Source organism: Quercus robur, chromosome 9 (assembly GCF_932294415.1).
Source record: "Quercus robur chromosome 9, dhQueRobu3.1, whole genome shotgun sequence".
NCBI lineage: Eukaryota > Viridiplantae > Streptophyta > Magnoliopsida > Fagales > Fagaceae > Quercus > Quercus robur.
Genome location: NC_065542.1, coordinates 30,052,426 through 30,072,257, shown reverse-complemented (window position 1 = coordinate 30,072,257; position 19,832 = coordinate 30,052,426). Strand labels below are relative to the sequence as shown.

Here is a 19,832-nt window from a genome sequence, read left to right as displayed (position 1 = left end):
AAGCAGCAGAAAGAATGAAAGAAAACAAAATCAAACAGAAAATGAAGAAACAATAAAATTCTAGCAATTATGAAATAATAGCACCACAAGTATGGACTGAGGTGTGAGCCTTGTCTTCCTTAACTATATTTAGCAGAAAGAATAACATCTTCCATGATATGCGTATTGAACAATGTTGGAAAGATCAATACATGGGGAGGGAAACTACAAAGTACAAATCATGGAGAACCATACAAGACCAAAACGATCACAAATGTTTCTTCTTATTTTTATAAGTGCAAATTCAACCAACAAGTTACAAGCTTTCCTCTTCACATGGTTAACTTGCTGCTTTAGACTTGAAAAGAATGAGACTTGAGAGTATTAACTCTAAAGTTTTAAGGATTATTAGAAGTTCACCGTTGTATAAAGAAGAGAATAACAGATTTCCATATGTTAGTTTCAAAAAGAAAGAAAAACCTATGAAATTCTTCCAACTTGAAATTTGAGCTCTAGTTGCATATATTGTCTGGCTGTGAGTCTATGACATCAAATGGTGGACTAAGATCTCAACAGAAGGGGAACAAAAACAAAGACAAAAACGAACTAAGTACATGCATGTATGACTTCAATACTATGTTAATTGTTTGAGTATCTATTTCTAATTTAAGAACAAAACTATACCTTAAGGTAATCCTAAAAGGTAGAGTCACAAAAAGGTAAAATTAATTAATTTCACCTATAGCTAATATTAAGTGTGATGGTGCTAATAACTAATACTCCAATATGTCTCAGTTAGCAAACATATTACTGACTGAGAAACTAGAGCCTAAGATTTCAGACCCATCTTATCAAACTACAAGTTAAAGACTGAAAGGATGGAAACCACTACAAATGATGTTTTCAATTTTGGGGTTGTGCTACTTCAACTTTTGACAGGAAGAAAGCCAGAATCTCTGTTTAAAGAGGTATGCTCTATTTAACATGTTGTCTCCCATATAGTTTAGCATGTTACTATTTTATAAGTAGTTTTTTCACCTAAGATGGTAAATTCCAGCGGATTAGCTGAATATATTTCTATTGTCAATTGTCACTAATACAGGCAAGGAATGCAATAATGAAAGGAGGAAGCATAAGTGCCATGGCAGATCCATGCTTAAGTGGGGCTTATATTGTAACTGAATTTCAAAATGTATTATCGATAGCTGTTCAATGTACTACTCCAAATGAACAAGAAAGACCAAACATGGAAGAAGTCTTACAGAAACTTGAAGAAACCCATATTTTAAGTCTAAACTTCAAATCCAATTGCAAGAATTTTTGAAAAAAAAAAAAATGTTTGGAAGTTGGAACCAGCAGTGCTACAAAATATGTTTTATGGATTTGTATTATATATTTCTCATTATAAAATTAAGTGCCAACAATGGTCAGTCTTGCACACATAGAATTGATAGGTCTGGTCCTGAACGGTTCAATGATGGGATCAGCCTAAGAGATTGGCTTAAACCTGGGCATAGTAAACTAAACAAAGCTGAAAGTGTGCTTATATTCAGGCAGATTGTGGAGTTAGTGGATTTTGCACACTCTCAAGGAGTTGTCTTAAATGACTTACGGCCATCTTGTTTCTTTTTACTGCAATCAAGTAGAGTTAAATACACTGGTTCTTCTACTTGATGTGAGAGAATTAGAGGGTGTGATGTGTCAAGAATCATTTCGGAAAAGGCCATTGGAACAAAATGAGCATGCCTACCTTAGTTTGGGTGCAAAGCAACAAAGAATATGTGAGGAAATGAATTCTATTAAACAACAGCCTTACTTCATGACTAATGGTGGCTTCAGTACTAAATCAATGAAAGAGACTGAAATTTCAATCACTGGTCCAGAAGATTCAGGACAAACTAAACTTCAGTCTCAAAACAATTCCAGCTGCCAAAATAAATCACTGGCTGCACAGCAGACTAGATTTTTATGATTCATGTTGTTAATTTCAAAAATTGAAAATAACCCAACTGCTAAAGTACAGTTGAATAAAGTTTTTTTTATTTTAATTTTATGTCTTGGCCTTTTCAAGTTCCAATGAATGACAATTCCTTGTTCATTTCTTTTCTCAGAACCCCAAGTTCTGGTAATGAAATTTTAGGACGATTTGAAATTCTGGGTTTTGTGAATTTTTCAAGAAAGCAGTGTGTGAGGCGGCTCCAACTAAGAAAGCAGACTCAGCTGCAAAGAGGGCTCGTCAAGCTGAGAAAAGGCGCATCTACAACAAACCCCGCAAATCTGAAATCAAGACCCGCATGAAGAAGGTGCTTATTATACATTCTTGTAAAGAGGACTATGTTTAATTCTATTTTTGTTGTGGGCTCGCACTTTATATGGTTTTAGGATAGTTTTTATGTTCGATTGTTCAGTAAAAGGCTTCTAGATATCAGTGATGATATAATGATATTAGAGCTAATGAGCTCTGGCTCGAATGGCTTCTTCCCTTGTAAGAGCAAGGTAGGGGGTGTAGTTGTGGGTTCAAGACCCATACAAGGTGTGTGTGTAAATTACCAATATATAGAAAAATTAATGGTATAATGATGTTTTATATATTATTTCAAACTGAAATTTTCCTTTTAGATTATGAAGCTATTTATCAAATCATCTTGATATGAAACTTCTCTTTTTGTTTAAGAATCATTAACAGGGTCACGATAAAGATCAAAGATCTGCTTTTCTTCAAATTAGTGTGATCTATCTACTATAACATGAAAGGCACTTCCTCCTATCAACATTGGCAGCCTGACGATTCTCAGCACAACTTTGGAGACCTAAATTCTTATGATTTTTATTTCTTGTTTTTGTTGTTGTTCTTCTTCTATATTTCATGTGTGGTTAAACTAAATCAAATAAAAGGGTAAAGTTTATGCACAATATCTTAGGTGCTTAGGTGCAATATATGCTTCCCAATTATGTTCAAACACAGCTGCATTGAAGTTACTTGTCTTTGGAAATATAATATTGTTTGTGTTTCATTGGTCAATGCAACCATGTGTTTGTATTTATTTGGGGAACCTAATGTACAAAACTTATTTTTGCCTAAATTTTGTCCCAAATTAAAATATCCTTTTTAATTTTTAATTTTTAATTTTATGTTTGGTCCATATCTGAATGAAACATCCATGTCGATATCTAGATTGGTATCATTCCTATATCTTTAAATTATTGAGGTAGAATTTGGGGTTTCAATCCGTAGGCGTCATTATTTGCTGACTTTCATGGACAGAACCTTTCATGAGTGAATCCAGAATTGAACCCAAAAGACAAGCACAACCAGACCAACATTCTAGTAATCACCGAAAAATATAAATTAACTAACTAACTAAATTGATCAAAACCCAGAATCAAACTATGCATAAAAATAACAAATTTACAAACAAAAATACCCACAAGCTGAGCGAGACATACCTTGTGAGAGGGAGACCGAGAGCGAGACGGAGACGGAGAATGAAGCAGATCGCGAGATTGAGAGGGAGAATGAGAGTATTTGCGAGATTGAGAGGCAGAATGAGAGTATTTGTGTGGAAATAGCTTTAGATTGAGAGGGAGATAGCGAGATTGAGAGAGGGAGATAGCGAGATTGAGAGGTTTGGTTTGTGGGTATGTTTTGCTCTGGGTAACAGATGGTGTAAGCTCTGGGAACATATGGTTTAACTGTGGGGTAATAGGGAGACAATATGGGCGCAGTACTCGAGCCTCAGGAGCTCGGGTACCAAGTTTATTTTTAAAATTTTTCTGTTCCAACATCAAGTGCCACGTTGGAACAGAAAAATGGGGTACTCGAGCTCACCAAGCTCGAGTACCACAAAAAGTGGTATTTCCCCAATTATTTCCGAAACAGTGCTCTGTTGCTAAATATTTCAAAAATTGATGCTAATGGGCCATTTTTGCCAAGAAAACCGTGGAGAAACCTGACTATTAAGCCCAAAAGTTTATAGCCTCTATCTTTGCATAACTCAATAAAACTCAAAAAAAGATTAAATCTCATCACCTAGAGAAAATCTGCAGGCATTTGTATTATTCAAACTCTTGAATATTTAAATAGTTTCACTATTGACCACAATACTCACATAAAAGAAATACTCTAATTCTAAATAAAACTTAGATTTGACAAGAAGGAAATTCTTAAGCTCTTACCTCAATTGTGCCGTCAAACATTCTCTACTTGAGTAATTTGAGTAGTCTCCTCTCTCCAAAATATCTCCCCATGTACGTTGACATGATAAGTTTATATATATTGCTAGGGTTTCAACTTTATTTTCTAAAAACTCCCTTATAATTATAAATTATAAAAATTGACCCCACAAAAGATTTACTTAATTACCCTTCCTTTTATTTATTTATTTTTTTTCTGGGTATTACAGGGTGTGTACAACTTTTACCATGAGGTTCGGTTCTCAATTTTTACCAGACCAACTTAAGGTTTGTTTCCCGATTGATCAGCAAATCCAGTTCAATTTTTAAAATAATGGTTTTTACCATGCGAGTTTTCAAGGGTTATGCTCAGGTATCATTTTGTTTTCAATGTTTTCCAAGGACAAGAAGGTTAATTAGGAACACTTGGTGGTGGTAATGAGTACGGTGATGGTGTACATGTATTATGCGTAAGTATGGGTAACAACTAAGGTGGAGCTCAATGGGGCTTGGGGAAGTTGGTTTTAAACTTATGTGTATCTAACCAAGGATGGAATCAAGGTTTCATAATTTAGGAGAGGAATAAAGTATGAATAAAACATTTCTCCAAGCAATAACGAGGAATATATTATGACTTAATTATAAGGACATGTTTGATACATGCGAATAGATATTTGAATGAAATATTCCTCCATTACTTAATTATAAAGGCATGTTTGATATCTGCAAATAGATATTTGAATGAAATGGCTATTTTGTAGAATAACAATTTGGTTGTTTGATTGAATTTTCATTACGCGAAATAAGTATTTGTTATGAATAGTTATCTCTTAAAGTGAGGAATAGTTATTTCTCTAAAAAAAACGCTATAATAGTTATTATTTAATGAACATAATAATTTTAAAAATTAATATATTTCTAAAAACAAAAATTCCTTCTATGCATAATAATAATAATAATGGAAAAATCATAAAATTTACTCTCTCTCTCTCTCTTGCTCCACTCAGCTAGGCCTATAAAGTCTTTGGGCTAGTTGGCCAAGAAATAACTATGAGCCAACTCCAACATCTATCAACCCAAGACCCTTTTTTTTTTTTTTTTTTTGAGAAGCACCCAAGACCCCATATTTGCATACAACGAATGAACTCTTGGTCAATTGCTGATGATAATGGAATATAAATCGCCCACACCAAAGGCAACATGCCTTAAAATGATAGAATCCACCTCCAAACCGTAAAATTCTAAAGCTTAAACACGTGACCTTAAATACCTGTTGCACAAACCTTACGTAAATCAATAAAAAGGTGTTCATTCACTTAATGGACACTCGTGTGCTCGATGGCCCCCCCGATCACTTGATAGACGCTCATGCCTTACCCAAATAGTATATACCTAGTGGCATGCTCCATGTTCTTGGCAAGAGATGGTCATCAAATGAAGACACCCCATTAATCACATAGTAGTAAACATGGTCTTGTTCAGCCTTTCTTAATGTATATATTAAAAATAAATAAATAAATAAATAAAACTTTCAACATACTAAATGGGTTTTGATAGTTTTTTGAGCTTTCTCTAAAAGTTTTAAAATAAATAGAGAACCAAGAAGGAAAGAAATGATCCTCAATATTTCAAATAAGAAAAATTTTTGGTTGTCCAAACTTTTTGAATATTCCTGAAATTTTTGAGCTGATTCAAATCCTATGGATTCCAAGAATGGGTTTTCAAGTTTGCAACAACCTAAGCAAGACTGTTCATCCTTTGATCACTGCTAGCCCCCTAGAAAATAACAAAAAAAGAAAATCCAATATAAGATTGGTTATTAGTTTGAATAATCTAAAAAGCCACAAAGCTCCTCTGCCCCAAGCGCAATTCAAACCAACCAAAAATATCCTAAATAGAGAATGCCATGGATAAGACCAAACACGGTGCCAAACAAAACCTCACTCAAGCGTAGCCTATAAAGGGAAAATCGAACATAGTCATAACCACGATACTGGGGCAATTTTCTAGTTCCTTCAAATTGTGGTTACATCTCCATAATTCGACAAAATACAGGAGACAAAAAGGGAGGAGAACAATCTCTCCTCACAAAAGCACTCCGCAAATGTAGAAACAACTCAAACATGATACTGTGGTAATTCTGTGGTCTATTTTTTCTCTAGCCAAATTAAGGTTAACCCCATAATCACCATTTCATTTCAAGGTTCCGCCCTGCCAAAAAAAAAAAAAAAAAAAAAAACCACACTCCATTTGTTTCAATGAAAAGCCTTATGTAAAGATAGTTTTTCATATTTTTCAAGATTTGAGAACATTAAAAAAAAAATTAAAAGAAAATTGTCTTTGATCAACAGAAAAGTATGACTTAATTTTAAAAATTGTTTCCCATTAAATATTTTTGGAAAACAACTCTATCTCGCAACAAGCTAAAACTAAATAAGAGAAATTAGGAAATTGTTTTTCAACTCATTTAAATTTACTACCAAATATAAGAAAATAGGATAATTTTATAGAAATTTCTTTTTGAAAAATGACTTATTTTTTTAGAAAACATTATCGTCGAAATAAAAAAAAAAAGCGTAAAACATCAAAAAAAAAATTTAAGAATCTCCAAGACATATTTCTTGTTGCCTTTGGGGATGTCTTACTAGTAATTATTTCGAGTTTCCTTGTACATAACATTCATCACTTTGTTGCCTTCGGGTTCTCATAGTGGTAATTCCTTCAGGTTTCTTTAGACATAAAATTCTACCATGTTGCCTCTAGGTTGTCCAAATGTATAATTCCACAACACCAGCCACACTAGCCTTTTTTTTCTTTTTTTGAGGAAACAATAATACTTATTAGAACACACAAACATGAAAGTAATATATAGTTTTTTAAACAGGTTTATAATACATTATTAATAACCAGAGGATTACTACAAAAGGATCTAACCTTTATAGTAGTAGCCTGGGGTTATAAGAATTAAAACTCTAACACGCACAACCGATGTGGGATAAACTCTAACACTCTAGCCTTTGGGTTGTCATAGAGGTAATTCTTTCAGATTTCCTAAGGAGAAATGCTAATGCCACAAAAAGTTTCACAAGTTTTAACATAACTCATTGCTAATATTTCTCCATCACTTACAACTTGCCACGTGGCAAGTTGTGCAAACTTTTTGTGGCAATAGAATCTCTTTCCTAAGGCATAAAATTCTTCCCTGTTGCCTCTAGGTTGTCCAAATTCGTAATTCCACAGCACAACTCTCTAATGGGCAAGCTAATTCTTTTTAGAATGAGGGGAGAGTGAAGGGAACAAACAATTGGGCATTGGGTGTTACAACAAAGGGTTTTTTTTTTTTTTTTTTTTTTTTTTTTTTTTTTTTTAAACTAATTATTTCTTAAAAGCTCTACAGTGCTCAAAGGAATTTTAAGGGAAAAGCCCCAAATTTGAGCTTTAACTTAATGCACTTTTTGAGGTATTTGGGGTTGTCTTAAGGATCTTTTAAAAATTTTCCAAACACCTATGTTTCTCGCGTGAAAGAGATTTAAAGGTATTAAAACTCTTTAAGGAGTCTGGTTACGCAACACCAGATGGGCCCGAATACATTTATAACCTATTATATCACCTTCATATAAATTTTATGATACGATCCACATTTATAAATTATATATTAGGTCAGAAAGCATAAAAAATAAATAAATAAATAAATAAGTTTAGTGTTGCAATTTCACAAATTTCAATTCATAAACCTCCATTTCGTTATTCATTTCATAATATATAGGTATTAAAGTTACATTTAAGTCCACAATGAAGATTCTCACCCAAAAAAAAAAAAAAAATGAGAAGATTTTTTTATAGAAAAAAATGAAAATAACTTTTCAAAAATAAGTTATATTATGAAAATAACTTTTCATAATATGTTTGTTATATTCAATGTTTCATAATTGAAAACGTAACTTAAAATCATGTTTTCAAAAAAAAAAAATTTGAGAGATAATTACAACATGCTGCTAATCCTGTAGCTCGAACCCTTTCCCCTGTAGACCCCCCATCATTTTGTGCATGAGGAAGTGCCAATTCAGCTATAAGGCCTTTGGCATGTTTTCAATTTCAAGTTACAACAACATAATCCCCCTAAAAAAAAAAGTTACAACAACATAGTGTACATGTGTATAACAATATATTCCCTTTGATAAAAACATGCTAAAGTTTGTGTAATGGTTAGGGAACTAGGCCTTCTTGAGAAGATTGAATGAGAACCAGAGAAGGTGAGATTTATTACAAAGAAAGTAAGAACTAGAATTCTTTATTTCATTAATTGCCATCCATATTAGTATATTACTCACTACAACCTATTATGCATCTCTAAGCTACTCGAGTTCCTAGCCAAAACATCCTAACAGTTGGCGAACTAACTAACAATTAACTACTAAAACAATAACATACTTCTAGCAAACTCCTATGATTTATCACATGCTGGAACTGAATTAATTTGCACATATAAATTAGCCAAGTAGTTATAGCCTGTTAAATGCTTATAGTACCATTTCACCAAAACTATATGCGCACATTTTGAATTACCTAATACACTTCCTTTAACTAATACAGTACTGCAACTCTGAACAGCTTCTAGTTTAGCATTCTATGTAATTAAAGTAATTAAATAGCAGCTTATAGTAGCTCAACATACTTAGCGTTAGCACACCACCAGTACTGACACACTAAACACCACAGCATAGCTGCGCCAAGCATATTGCAACATCAATAGCAGCCTCATTTACAGGAGCAACATTCATTCACAATAGCATATCACCACAGCATTAGTAATATCGATCCTACCAACAATAATGGTATAATAGTGACATTTAAACGTATATGATAAGGTCTTTATTTATTTATTTATAGTATTTTTTTAACTAAATAAATTGAAGAAGAATAAGAGTAGATGACTTGCATTATTAAGGTGAGGGTAAAAATAGTGGTTTATTAAATTCCTGTTGATGCTTATCTTTTCTAAAGGTCCATACAAAGCAAGTCTAATCTTTTGGGGCCCACTATTTTTCTGATTTTTCTTTTAATTTTTGGATATGGCCCAAATTTGGAGTGTGGTGTGGAAAGTAAAGAGTAGACCTATATTGAGCTTATCTATGAACTTAAAAGATAGATTTAGCTAAGTGAGCTTAGAACACTTGCCAATCTCTAGGCACATGAGCAAGCCCATGTCCTAGCCACAAACACAAGAAAAAGCACTTCATCGACCAATTTTTGCCTGAAATTTGGTTAAATTTAGCAAATTCTTTATAGGACGTTTTTCCTAAAAGGGCATAACAAAGTTGGTTTTGTCAACATATTACACAAAATTGGTATAAGACCATATTATCTGAATCTCCAAATAAGAACAAAACTCAAGTCATGCATTATTAGTCTTCACCTAACTCTCCAGCGGTTTTCCTCTTTTTCCTCATTATGCTATATTGTGATCATGATAATGATAATGAAAAGACCCAAGTTCACCTAAACTTGTCATTCCAAATTTGACCCTAACAATACCTATTCATTTGATATCCCACTCCAAACCTCATCATTCATGTTCCACGTATCTTCAACCTTCCATAAAGTTTTAATTTCATGTTATTTGATCATAACATGGACTGTATCTATTTTCATTTGTTCGAGATGGAAAGAAAAATCAAGAATCAAAGGTTGTTATGGAGAATTTAAAAGGGTGATCATTATCAACTATGGGAATGGTTTTAGATAAGTCAAAACGGAAAAAAGTTTACCTTTAGATTGGTTTGGAGGATTTGTAAAATAGCTTTGTCGGTAAAAGCATTAGATTGAAACCGGAGTGTATTAAAATAAGGGGAAGGGGGAGATTGAGTATACGTTTGGATACAACTTATTTTGTTGAAAATTGAAAACAATAAAAATTTTTTTTTTTTTTTTTCTGTTTATTACTATTCAGCACTATTCATTGACTTAATATCACTGTTCATGACCAATGAACCGGACATAACGCGCTAGACTTAAAAAAAAAAAGGTCCAAAACTTACAAAACGTAAACACAGCCACACTACCCAAACGGACCTTGAAACTAAAGATAATACGTCATTCGTTTGATCAATCTTTTGCACCGGCATTATGAAAATCTAACCTTCATTTTTTTAACTTAAAAGAAATGGAGAAAAAGAAGGGCACGCGAAAGAATCTGAACAAAGTTGATTCAAATACTTTTGGCTCATTCCATTGACTAGTGACAGGACCAGCAAAAGAAATGTGAACATTGCGTTGGATTAAATTAAAGTCTTCTGCCTCATAATTGTCTCTTTCTGATAGACCCTTATTAACCATTTAAAACTGCTCACTATTGTTGTGCTGATGCGCTTGCAAGATGGGGATGTTTAATGGATGATGCTTTTGTTGTATTTAATCATCCGCCAAGTACTGGCGTTTTGTGTTTAGTTAATTCGGATTTGGCTGGCGTGTATATTAATAGAACTGTTAGCGCTCGTCTCACCTCTAGTGTGGGATAACTCTTGTTTGTTTTATTCATTTCCTTTTAACCAAAAAAAAAAAAAACTGCTCACTATTAAAGAAAATTACAAGAACAAAGGATCTGTAAAACCAAAACAATCACTCATCTATTTGGCAAACAAGGCAGTAGGATTTTTAGGGAAATTGAAAAGGGAGAAAAAGGAAACAAACTTACAAAATCTGTAAAGAATATAATAATAAACACACTAATTTGCAAACTCAGATAATCTATACTCCTCCGTACCTAATCATTATTGGGAGAATAATTACATGGTTTATATTGTGCTCTCCTATTTTTATTAGAGCTAGTGACCTCATTCAATCCGCAGCATTTGCCTTTTCTTGTTGCGGATGAAGGACCAGCAACCACCACTCTTTTTCCTGCATTACATTAATTCCTCCAACATTTAAATATCTCTACCAAATACTAATTAATAATAAATAAATTGACAAGAATTGCCGAAAAGGTTGCTCAAATTTAGTAATAAAATTTTCCAATTAATTTAACACCAACTACTTAATTTTGCAGGCCAATATTTGTAACTAAGAAGGGTCTGGAGTTATTCTTAAATATCTGTTTATCCCTTTAATGGCTTTTGAGTTTTGATAGTAATTAAATATGTTTGGCAGAAGCAGAACACCCAACCCTGCAAAATTATTGAGCATTGAATGAAAACATATTATATGCTATGAACTATTCCCAACTGCCAAATTTTCCACATCATTCATTTGTACTTGGCCTAAATTAGAGGTTTGGCCAAAGCAGAAGCATCTATCTACCTGGACAGCTAAGTTGTACGAGCAGAAAGTTTGGACTTCAATATTGTTATAGGATAGATATTAAAGGCATATTTTCCTTTCAACATTCATCAGAATACTCTAGAGTCTAGATTGAATTTTCACAAAAACCTGATTTTTGAACAAGAATAACCAATTGATTTATAATTATTAACTTATTACAGACGCAAAATATATATATATTTTTTAAACAATGGATCCATCAAAAACAGGGTTCCTCTGTTTCAGACCAGAGCAGCTTCTAAAATGTCAAGAAAATAATTGGGTTAATTTATAAAATAAATTTTTTTTTTTTTAAACCCAGATTTACTTTCCTAATAGACAAGAAAATAGATTCTTTAATTCCCAAAAAATGAATTTTGAATAGAAAATTGTATGCAAAAAACAAACCATTGAAGTCCAAACATGTAAAACCATACTGCTTTTCACTTGTCTCCAAATTCATAACCTTCATTGATAACAAATTTCCCAATTATCCATTCAAAATTTCAAAACCCAGATGAATTCTATATATTTATGACAAGTAGATATTAATGAAACATAAACCAGTAATCGAAATATGAGTACCAACTTCTAACATACATACCTGTTGTTGCTGCTTCTGCTTCTTCTGCTGCTGCTACTGCTGCTGCTGCTGCTGCTGCTTCCAGTGCTTTTCATGCTATTACTACTCGACCTGCCACTTTCACTCTCACCAGATACTGAAATTCTCTTCTTCCACCACTCCTTATCAACACCCTTTGAAGATCCATCTTGTACTATAGGCTTAGGAGAAACTTTTGCACTTGTATTTGTCACAGAAGACTGATCATTCTTCTTCTTTTTATTATTGTTCTTCTTAGACCCTAAAGATACAGGAAACACCATCTTAAGATAAAACCCTCCATTATTTATGCTTGCACTTCTTTTCACTACTTGTGATTGTGCCCTCTTATCATTCCTCTTCTTGCTATTCTCCCTCTTATACAAAACCTCAGTGTTCAAATCCCGCTCTTCTGACACACTACTTTCTCGTCCTCTAGCTTCAAGTACTTTTGGTTGCTCCACAATATCTTTCAAGGAAAGCTCATAGCAAGCCTCAGGCATGTTCTTGACCATTTCCATGAGCTCCCTTTGGCCTCTGGCAATGGCTTGGGTTCTTGATGTTGGAGATAAGCTTCTGTAGTGATTTGCTCTGTGTTGGGGACTCCTGGGTGGGCTTGTTTTCCACAAAGGCGGTGAACAAATGCCAGACTCATCGACCGCCTTCATTTCTGGTTCAAATTTCACTTCCATGCCATTCCAGCTATTATATTTTGTGTAGTTTTGAGCAGTTTTTCTAACCCTGGGACCATAGTTCCGGGGTTCAGAATTGTCATAACTATCAGTACATAACTTTCCAGTATGATCCGTGGATTGTGTACGATTTTGGAGTAGTTTTGTGCCAGGTTCAAGCATGTTTTTCTCCCGGTAAAACTGAGAGAGAGAGAGAGAGAGAGAGAGAGATTACAAGGGTGTTTGAGTTTGGTTAGTTTGAAAGAGAGGAAATGGTTGGTGGTGTAGGGGCATTACATTATCAACATCGCAGACCCCTTTAGTCTTCCTGTCAATTTCTTGGAAACTAAGTTTTAATTGAGGGGTTATTACTTATTAGCAATGAGCAATCCTAAGAACGCAAAGAGTTATTACTTATTAATAAAAACTTTTAATAGTTCCTATCTCAATCGACACTAATAGTAATTTTTTTTACTTACCAAGGTAAAAGCTTGTTACCTTATCGGTCCTCAAATTATTTTCACAGTTTTTAGTGCATCTAGATTTATTGTAGGTCATTGCTGATTAGGGTGGGATGGGAGGGATGGATTTGTAAAGTCAAGCTGTTCTAGATGGAGGGCCATATCAATTTTTCTTTCTTTGTTTTTAGACTTGTGGGTCTTTTGAGGAGCTTTGGGTTTTGTCTTTCTTTTCTTCTTCTTCTTCTTTTTTTTTTTAACGCGGATGGAAAAGGCTAGCAAACGCTGATATGCATATCCTATGACCCCTCCACGTTGCTGACTTTTTGGCTTAATATCTGATAACGTGTCCCCAAGGTCGGTTGAGGATGAGGATTTAATTAATTAATTGATTTCTTAAGTATCTGCTCATTTTTTTTAAAGAATAAAAAAAACGTCCAATCCAAGCACACGTACACAATACAAAACTAGTTTATGTGATTGTGGAATATATGATCGTTGATTAGTAATTATATTGTCTGATTGAGCCTTGAGTACCATTTTCAACTTTCTTTCTAGGCAGGGCACTTTGTTTTTCTCCTTTTATAAATATACTTTTATTTGTCTTCTAGACCTTTTATAGTCAAGTAGTATTTCTTTAGTCAAAGTCTTTATTTTTATCTTTTATTTTTTCTGAATCAGATTTTTTTTTTTTTTTGTTAATTTTAAATAAAGTACTTTTTTCGTGAATAAGTATAGATTTGTCACAAAAGGGGGAGAAGATAAATAACTTTATTACTTCATAGATTTAGGTGTGTCTCTCAAACAAAATAATTAAATGAAGCTGGGTTTATAAGCATAATCATAATAATATTCTTACCCAAAAAAAAAATTAATCATAATATGACTTAGCTAAAAAGCATAATCAGACATAAATGTTAATGGCTGTCACAACTCACAAATGATTTATTAGAATGCTAATTTTTTTTTTTTTTTTTTTTTTTGGATAAGCATTAGAATGCAATTATTATACCGTAAAAGTCACAAAATATAATTCACCGTGACTGACACGTTGGCCTTGGCTTACGTATCATGGTTGCGTGTCAATATTGTTTGAGAAGATAATGACAAATACTTTTAAAAGCCAATTTTGGAAAAGCAAATTGTCCTATAAAGCTAAAAGCCTAATAATGTGTGGTAATTGATTTGTACTTGGTTGAAGTAAAAGTGAAGTCCATTGTTGAAGTGAAAGTGAAGGAAGCTGAGAGGTCCACATGGCTTATGAAGCGGAGTTGATTGATTTTTTTTATTGAGTTTACAGAATTACCGAACCAATGTCCCTTGCAAACTGTAGTTTTTTTTTTTTTTTTTTTTTTTTTTTTTTAAGGTTAATTGTAAATTACATCCTAAAATTTGAAGTGTTTGAATTTTACATCTAGAAATTTTGAAATTTAGATTTTACCCTCTAAAGTTTGAAGGTGTTTGAATTTTATACCCTTACATTTCAAAATTTAAATTTTACCGTTAAATTACGGGAGTATTTGAATTTTACACTCTAAATTTTGAAATTTCGTGGTGTAAAATCCAAACATACCAAAACTTTTGAGGGAGTAAAATTTAAACCTCTTAAAATTTAGGGGTAAAATCTAAATTCTGAAATGTCAGAGTATAAAATCTAAATACTCCCAACTTTCATAAGGTAAAATTCAAATTTTGAAATTTCAGGATATAAAATCTAAATACTTCAAAAATTTAAGAATGTAATTTGCAATTTAGCAAAAAATAATAAGAGAATATATATATATATATATAACCCCCACAAATGTGACCTGAAAACTCCTCATGCCCATTGATTCCAGGGCCTTGAAGTGTAGCTCCAGCAATTGGTTTTGGCTAGTAGTTCTACTCATGTTTAGTTGTTTACAAACCTTTTAATTCAAATTTGATTCTCACGGATGACACTAAAACTAATAAAATTTGCATTATTCAATACCAATTCTAAATCATAGGCAGGGTTTCCAATCCTTATAATTCATTTAGAAACTGTGATTCAATAATTGATCAATTACTGGCCTTTGTAAAGTGGAATCTTTTTTCAAACAATAAGTTGGGTTGTGGGGTAAAGTTTGTTCTTATTATTTTTTATTTTTTATATGAACAGGTAAAGTTTGTTCCACCAAACAATATTTCTTTTCTCTTTCCCATCAGATTGACTCGGGCTAAGCTTTTTTTTTTTTTTTTTGATACACGGGCTAAGCTTTTTAAAAGCATGAAGCCAATGTTTAATTGTCCCCAACACCTGCCTGGTCATTTCCTATTAAATCCACATTCAATTAATCTTGATGACTTGCTTTCACCATACCCAAATAATCTACCATTATTTCACTAAACAAATAACCAGTGCTAAGAGTACCAATATTAAGTAGGGTGGATTCTAAAAATAAAAAATAAAAAAATAAATTTATCTCATGTGGTTCTATTTCCACACATCAATTATGGTGTAAAAATATCATTTTCTAATTTCCATATGAATTTTGAAGGAACAAAAATTATTTGTCCATATGAAAATAATGATTCACCAATTACAATTATATAGAATTAAGTTATGACAAAGTCTACTATCATAATAGAACTATAGTTCATTTCAAAAATAATAATAATAATAGAACTATAGTTTATAGCAAGATAAATAACAATTAGGAAATGATATAAACTATAGTTCTATTATGATAGTAGACTTTGCCATAACTTAATTATATATAATTGTAATTGGTGAATCATTATTTTCACATAGAAAAATATTTTTTTTTTCTTCACAATTCATAATCACACATGTCAAGATTGTGACAAAAATTATATTCATAAACTTTAGTTACCTTAATTTCCAACTATCATTCAAAGTTCACAACTTCAGCTGCAAAAATGATGACAATGGCACAGCCATCTTCTGAACAAATAAAACTTAACAATTATGTGAGTCAACTACTTTGAAGATATTGTTATACCTTTGACATGATCGCCGAATATAGCTAACGTTGAATGGTCGAAGCATATATAGCACCCGAATGAAATGTAATTGATATGTAATTTGGAACCTAACAACGTGGTAGCCATGATTGTTTCATATGGAGATGAGAATATAGGTGAGTGGATTCCAAAAGCTTCAAGTTGTTTTGATATATATATATATATATATATATATATATATATATTCAGTTTCTGTATTAGAAGAGAGGTTCTAAACAATCCGATTTACTCTCCAGTTATTTTGGCATAAAACATTCTTTTGGTATTTGATATTGGTCAACGGAAAAAATTTTATGAAGCTTAAAGAAAATCACCCAAAAATACATGTTAGAGGACTTCCATTGCCAAGTAAATGAGTTGTAAATCACGTATCTTAGCAATATTAACGAAAAAATAGAGAGAGAAAAAAGAGAAAATCAACAGAAAGATTTACTTGATTTGGTAATGTCTAGTGTACCTACATCCATAGGTTCAACTGTTCAAGTGACGAAATGTTCATTATCAAAAACTAAAGCGTTTACAATGAATGTATAGGGCCTCCAATTAAAATCATAGAGAAGCAGATATGACAGAGAGGGAGAAAGAGAGAACACAAGAGATTCTATGGTTTGGCTTGACGACTTACTTCTGTTAGGTTCTAAAGACTTAGGTTTTTATGTATTTAGAATTCTAATATGTATTGTTGACAAACCATGATCAAAACAATATGGTTAGTAGTGTTTTAGTCTTGCTCAAAGTTATATCTTTTATGTAAAGTTGGAATCGAGCTAATGTAGAAGTTATTGTGCATTTCGGCCTGGCTCGATCGATTGAAACTTAAGCTCGATTAATCGAATCTCGGGCATAATGCGTTTTTCTGCAGATTTCTAACTCAGCCCTAGTTAGTTTAAAACGTTTAGGGTTTTCTAATTTGTTCTAAGTATAAAAGGCAAACCCTAGCCATGTTTTAGTGTTGCTCATATTGCTGTTTGTGTAAATCTCTTGTGAGATCTAGAGGAGCTTTCTTTTACACAAACTTAGGATTTTCAAGGGGGAGATATTCTCTACACCTTGATGATCAACTGAATTGTTGCCATTGAAATTTAAAGAAACACAAGCAGGTGTGCTTGTATCTGGTGGTGAATCCAAAAAAGAAAGAGTTAGTGGATTCGGAGCTTGCACGTGGTCGTGTCAGTAAGTTCTACCGGTGGGTAGGAATAAGAAGTCGAGCGTGTGGGCTTGTAAGTCTTATTGTATGAACTTCGATTCTTTCAAGATAGTGAATTCAGGTTTACCTTGAGGATAGCTAGGTTAAATCCTCCTCAGATTTTTACCGGTTTGGTTTCTTGGGTGATCATATCTTTGTCTTATTTATCTTTCCGCTGCTTTGCATGATATGATTGTTTTGATTGTGATAACCTAATTTTGTTAAATTTGACTAAGTAACCACTTGGCTAATTATTTAGGTTAATTCAATTGTATTTTAAGGGGTCTAAAAACCATCAACTTTCACATATAATTTATAAATCTATCCCTCGACGGCTATATCTTTACTATGCTCAAATATTTTTATAATGACCGTAGTATATATATGAGCTAGGGTTAATCCTAATTAGGCCTACAATATATTTGCTTCTGCCTAAGCTATTTTATATAAACATATAAATCCAATATCTTTGACACTTCCCCTCACGCTCAAAGTTAACAAGGTCAAAGACCAAAATTAATGCAAACTCAATGGTTTGGTTTGGATCCGATTCAAATTTGTGGTTCAATAGAGATCTAACTTGAGATTTAGATCAGGTGGAGTCACGGTCGAGTTAGGTATGTCAATTGAGGAGTACTAATGTCAAACTAACTCAAAGCTAATGACGTGGAAGAGACTGTTGTCGTGTCGATGATGTGGCATAATCTTCTAATGTGGTTGCTAGCGTGGCAAGATGTTGACATCACTACTAACATTGGTAGGGCTGACATGGCTAACCTCAAACTTGACGCATGGCACAGTAGAGGCCGCTTGGCGCATGAAGCACGTGGGATGAGTAGAGGCACATGAAACAAGATTTGTAAACACATGTCCGTAGTACAGGAGACACACAGATGGCACGTGCTGTGCGTGACAGTGCATGGATCCTTGGTTCTGATTGATTTTTGAAATGCTACGTAGATTTGTTCTTAGGCTTTGTGAAAGTGGGAGTTTGTGACATCATATGAGGATTGAGGACCAAGGAAAACATATATATATGTTGGTTCTATGAAGGCCAATCTCGCTAGTTTTAAATCTGATGGAGATTTGCAAGGACGGCAGCTTGGTAGTGGTGTCTTTAAAGTGAAATGGCTGTCACAATGGGTTGAAGTTGGCACAGAAGGTGTAGCTTGTGTGGGTCTGCGATGGCTTGTAAAGATTTGGAGATGGACTATGGTCATGCCCACATTGTTGTCCCAGAGTTGAGGTTGAAGAACCCTTAAGGTTGGGACTTGAAGTTTTACCATGGCTGTAAAAAATTTGTAGGCAAAGGTTGAGAGGCATGGATTGAATGAGTCTAATACCATGTTAAAATTGTATAAAAGCAAGAGAGAGAGAATACAAGAAATTACGTGGTTTGACTTAATGATCAACGTTTCTTAGTGACTACGCCTATACTATGCTAAGTGGATATATATAGAGACTACGGTTAACCATAGCTGAGCCTACAATATATTTGGGTGTCTTGGGCTATTACATAGACATACAAACCCAATATATGTAATACCTCACATACAAACCCAATATATGTAATACCTCCAAAGAAACCTTCAACTGGTACATTGAATTTTCCAATTTATCTCCAATTCGCTTGCTCTGCGACGCTCCAACTGTGAGACTATCAGACTAGACACAAGTGTTACTTAAAATTCAGAATATGAGCTACTATCTCTGGCAACATGTTTACTAAATTTTTATACATTCAAACATATGAATAAACATCTTACAAGACAAGAAGAACTAAGTCCTCAAGAACATCTTCCATCCAGACCTATAAGTCTGGGACATCCTTAGCTTTCCCAGCTAGAGCATGAGCAACGACATTATTGTTGCGTTTTACATGAGAAAAAGAAAAATAACATAAACCAGGCGCAACTCAAGAGCATCCTCAAGAACATGACCTTAGGGATTAAATACAACTTGATTCCGCTGCAGCAGCTGAGTTATAGTTTCAACATCCCCTCAAAAGTCACTTCACTTAGCCCAATTTCCAGAGCAAAATAAGACACATGAATCCAATAAAGTAGCAAGGAAATCCACACTCAATGGAATAAAAATTACCTATATCAATTCACTCCAACAATATACAAAGTCGACGGTCGCTCGATCTTTCAATACAATAGTCGATCTAAATACTACACTACTCCTAATCTTAAGGTTAAACCATACTAAGGTAACAAGCACAAAAATTGATTAATCTTGTTCTCTTGGATTTTTTTTTCCCTCATTTATCATTCTCTTTTTATAGATTCTAAGATTTCATCAATATTAAATTCTCTCTTTCTCATTGCTGTGACTATTCGAAAAAAAAAATTATAGGAAGTACTGAAACCACTCGGGTATCTTTCAAACCCCACGAAACATTAGTCTCTTAGCACATCATTTACACATTATATAAAAAAATAATTATTAAAAATATA

The 19,832-nt window shown here is 33.2% G+C and overlaps 1 protein-coding gene across 1 annotated transcript; it reads right to left on the bottom strand.

The window, feature by feature from the left end:
• Nucleotides 1–10,756: 10,756 nt before the first annotated feature.
• On the bottom strand, nt 10,757–13,110 carry LOC126700487 (uncharacterized). Its single transcript, XM_050398658.1, has 2 exons — nt 12,056–13,110; nt 10,757–11,052 (listed from the first exon to the last, which is right to left on the bottom strand). Exons 1-2 carry the CDS (start codon nt 12,904–12,906, stop codon nt 10,986–10,988), a joined length of 918 nt encoding a protein of 305 aa, XP_050254615.1. The 5' UTR covers nt 12,907–13,110; the 3' UTR covers nt 10,757–10,985.
• Nucleotides 13,111–19,832: the final 6,722 nt, after the last annotated feature.

What these genes read in the sequence shown, in the direction of transcription:
- LOC126700487 (XM_050398658.1), bottom strand. Translation starts at nt 12,906, where the DNA reads ATGCTTGAACCTGGCACAAAACTACTCCAAAATCGTACACAATCCACG. An exon ending in AGCAGAAGCAGCAACAACAG is followed by an intron (nt 11,053 to 12,055) that starts GTATGTATGTTA and finishes AATGTAATGCAG; the next exon opens with GAAAAAGAGTGGTGGTTGCT.